Genomic DNA, 3,279 nt, shown 5'->3' on the forward strand with positions numbered 1-3,279 from the left:
TAGCTGTCGTTGTTCTCACTCTGCAGCTTTCGACACAAGTTTGCACGGGAAAAATTATTATTTTTATTATTGTTTTTTTTTGTTGTTGCGAAGCCGCGTTATTGCGCATCGGATCTTCCAATCACGCTGGCCGATTTTCGTCCTCCCCCCCCCCCTCTTCCTCCTCCTCCACCTCCTCCCTCTGCCGCCGTGAAATAGTCTATGACGGACGAACACAGGCAGAAATCAGCGGAAAGCAGCATTGCTGTTGTCCCATTGTTGACAAATCCGTGAAACAACTCGAGTTTGCATGGTTTAACAGAGGGTGGAGGTGGGTGGGGTGGTGGTGGTGGTGGGGTTTGACGTCACTCGATCACGTGGCTTGCGCCGACGGTATATCTTATACTGGGGAAAAGTCATCTATCAGGCAGTCCTTTTAAAGCCCCGACTTTAAAAGCATGTGTCATCTTGACCCGGCGCTCGAAAACCTCTCGTAGGGATTAAACGGACGGAAGGCAGGATCGAAAGCAATGCGCGGAGGGGTGGGGGGGAGAGAACAAGAAGAAGAAAAAGAAGAAGAAGAAGGACGCGAACTGATTCCGCCGGCCGGCCGCGCTTAGTTCCGCGCTCCAAACAAGAAAGAAACTCCCGAGACCACCCGAAAGCCGACTTTTCTACCCGCCTGGCCTGGAGACGTATTTTCAGAAGTTTCCACCGGGGCCGGCTGCTTTGACAGACTGGGCTGGCTGCTCCGACCTGCATTTAGAATTTGGGCGACATCCGATCTCTTGACGGGCGAATTACAAATCCGCCAGAGCCGCTACCGCGCGCGCGTGTGTGTGTGTGTATATATATGTGTGTGTGTCTGCGTACTTGTGTGTGTGTATGTGTGAGTGCGCGTGTGTGCGTGTGCGTAAGTGCGCACTCACTCACCTATCACACCCTGTTGGTCGGTTGTTTTAGCTTGGGTAAAAAGTGTAAGCCGTGAGATGACCCTGTCTGGAGGCAGCGACAGAGGCAGCGATATGTCCGGCCAAGCCGTGCTCACACCGGAGGACGTGGATATCGACGTCGTGGGCGAAGGCGACGAGGAAGGAATGGAGAGGGACAGCGACTGCGAGAGCCCACAGAGGGACATAATGCACGACCTCCGAGGAGGAGGAGGAGGTGGAGGAGGAGGAGGAGGAGGCGGCGATGAGGAGGTGGAAGAGGAGATCGAAGTTGAGAAGGAGGAGATGAGGTCCGGCGGAGGGAGTCCGGGCTGTGAGGGCGAGGGAGACGGGGACGCGGTGAAGGGAGAGGGTCACGACCAAAACACCGCCACCGCGGGGGGTCCGATACAGAAGCCCAAGAACAGTCTGGTAAAGCCCCCTTACTCGTACATCGCCCTCATCACCATGGCCATCCTCCAGAGCCCGCAGAAGAAGCTGACGCTCAGTGGCATCTGTGAGTTCATCAGCAACCGCTTCCCCTACTACCGGGAGAAGTTTCCGGCTTGGCAGAACTCCATCCGCCACAACTTGTCCCTCAACGACTGCTTCGTGAAAATCCCGCGCGAGCCGGGCAACCCGGGCAAGGGCAACTACTGGACCCTGGACCCGCAGTCGGAGGACATGTTCGACAACGGCAGCTTCCTCAGGAGGAGGAAGAGGTTCAAACGGCACCAGCCAGACGTGCTCAGGGACCAGACGGCTCTCATGATGCAAAGTTTCGGGGCGTACAGCATCGGGAACCCGTACGGACGCCACTACGGGATCCACCCGGCCGCCTACTCCCACCCGGCCGCCTTGCAGTACCCTTACATCCCCCCGGTAGGTCCCATGCTCCCCCCCGCCGTGCCCCTCCTGCCCTCGGCGGAGCTGAACAGGAAAGCCTTCAACTCGCAGCTCAGCCCGAGTCTGCAGCTGCAGCTCAACAGCCTGAGCACGGCGTCCATGATCAAGTCGGAGCCGTCCAGCAGACCCTCGTTTAGCATAGAGAACATCATAGGTGTGTCGAGCACGTCGTCTTCGTCGTCGTCGGGGGTCGCGCAGACTTTCCTGCGACCTCCGGTGACTGTTCAGTCGGCCTTGCTGAGCGCCCAGTCCCTGTCCCTGACCCGCACGTCGGCCGCGATAGCGCCGATCCTCAGCGTGCCGTCAAACATCATATCCGGCCAGTTTTTACCCTCCGCCGCCACCGCGGCGGCGGCCGCCGTGTCCAAATGGCCCTCCCAGTGACTCTCCCAAACCTAGTCTTATTTTTATATAGAGACGTTATTATTATTATTATTATTAATAATATTATTATTATTACCGGGGGAAAGGATGGACGGCACGAAGCATAGGCAGCACTGGACTCTGTAGCGATGTTAAGACTGAAAAAGACACACACACACACACACACACACACACACACACACACACAAAAAGACAAGAGGAAAAAAAAAAGAAAAAGAAAAGGAATATTTCTGTACAGGTAATATTTGTAAATATTTGTAAAAAAATATGAAAAAAAGATTTTACCTGTTTTACTTTGACCTGTTTATTTTTCGTTCTTGGTGTTGGAAATGTAATATATCTGTTAGACGGGTTATTAGTGTTTGCTTTCCATTTCTTTTCTTTTTCTTCTTTTTTTTGTACTGGAAGCTCGTTAGAAAAAGGACTAAAATAATCGCCACGATTTTTTTTGCTTCCTTTTAATACCAATACTAGAAATACTAGTCTGTTTATAAAACCCAAAATATATGTAATTCCATGTATATAGCTATTGGCTATTGTGTTGTAAACTGGTTTTTGTTTGTAAATAAATCGAGGATAAAAAGGAATAATATTCATTTTCATTTTTAATACTATTCCTAAATATTGCACTACGTTTCTCGGGCACGTTCAGAATTGAGGATCGAAATTGATTTGACGCACCACAGGCACAGATTGCAACTCAGCGGGAATCTAGATTTACACAATATTTACACCCTGAAATGCTTGTTTTCTATTTAACACACAATTCGAGGACGAGTCAAAATCCGACAAGTTTCGGTCATTTTCAGCCACCTCAGATTCGATGTAAATAAAAGTAAGTGTGCCTACGTTATCCTTTTAGTTTAATTCTGTGTCGACGGCCGAACGGATCCTAGAAAATAAATCTTATTTATTTGAAATGTAGTAATTAGAAGCGGCGGCGCCACATGGTTAAACTCCCAGTTTAGCTGCCATACACGTTTAGAAACCGTGTAGGATCCCCCCGCAATTCCCTCCAAATTACAAACTCGTCACGCCAATCAGAAAAGGCAACAAAAAGTTGTCGCGTTGCCCTGACAAC

General features: G+C 50.6%; 1 protein-coding gene across 1 annotated transcript; it reads left to right on the top strand.

The window, feature by feature from the left end:
* The first annotated feature begins 537 nt into the window (after positions 1-537).
* foxd3 (forkhead box D3) lies at positions 538-2,777 on the top strand. The gene has a single exon (XM_056277554.1). The coding sequence runs from the start codon at positions 969-971 to the stop codon at positions 2,196-2,198; it is 1,230 nt and encodes a 409-aa protein (XP_056133529.1). The 5' UTR covers positions 538-968; the 3' UTR covers positions 2,199-2,777.
* The last annotated feature ends 502 nt before the right edge of the window (positions 2,778-3,279 follow it).

The sequence above is a fragment of the Lampris incognitus genome, chromosome 3 (assembly GCF_029633865.1).
Source record: "Lampris incognitus isolate fLamInc1 chromosome 3, fLamInc1.hap2, whole genome shotgun sequence".
NCBI classification, from domain to species: domain Eukaryota; kingdom Metazoa; phylum Chordata; class Actinopteri; order Lampriformes; family Lampridae; genus Lampris; species Lampris incognitus.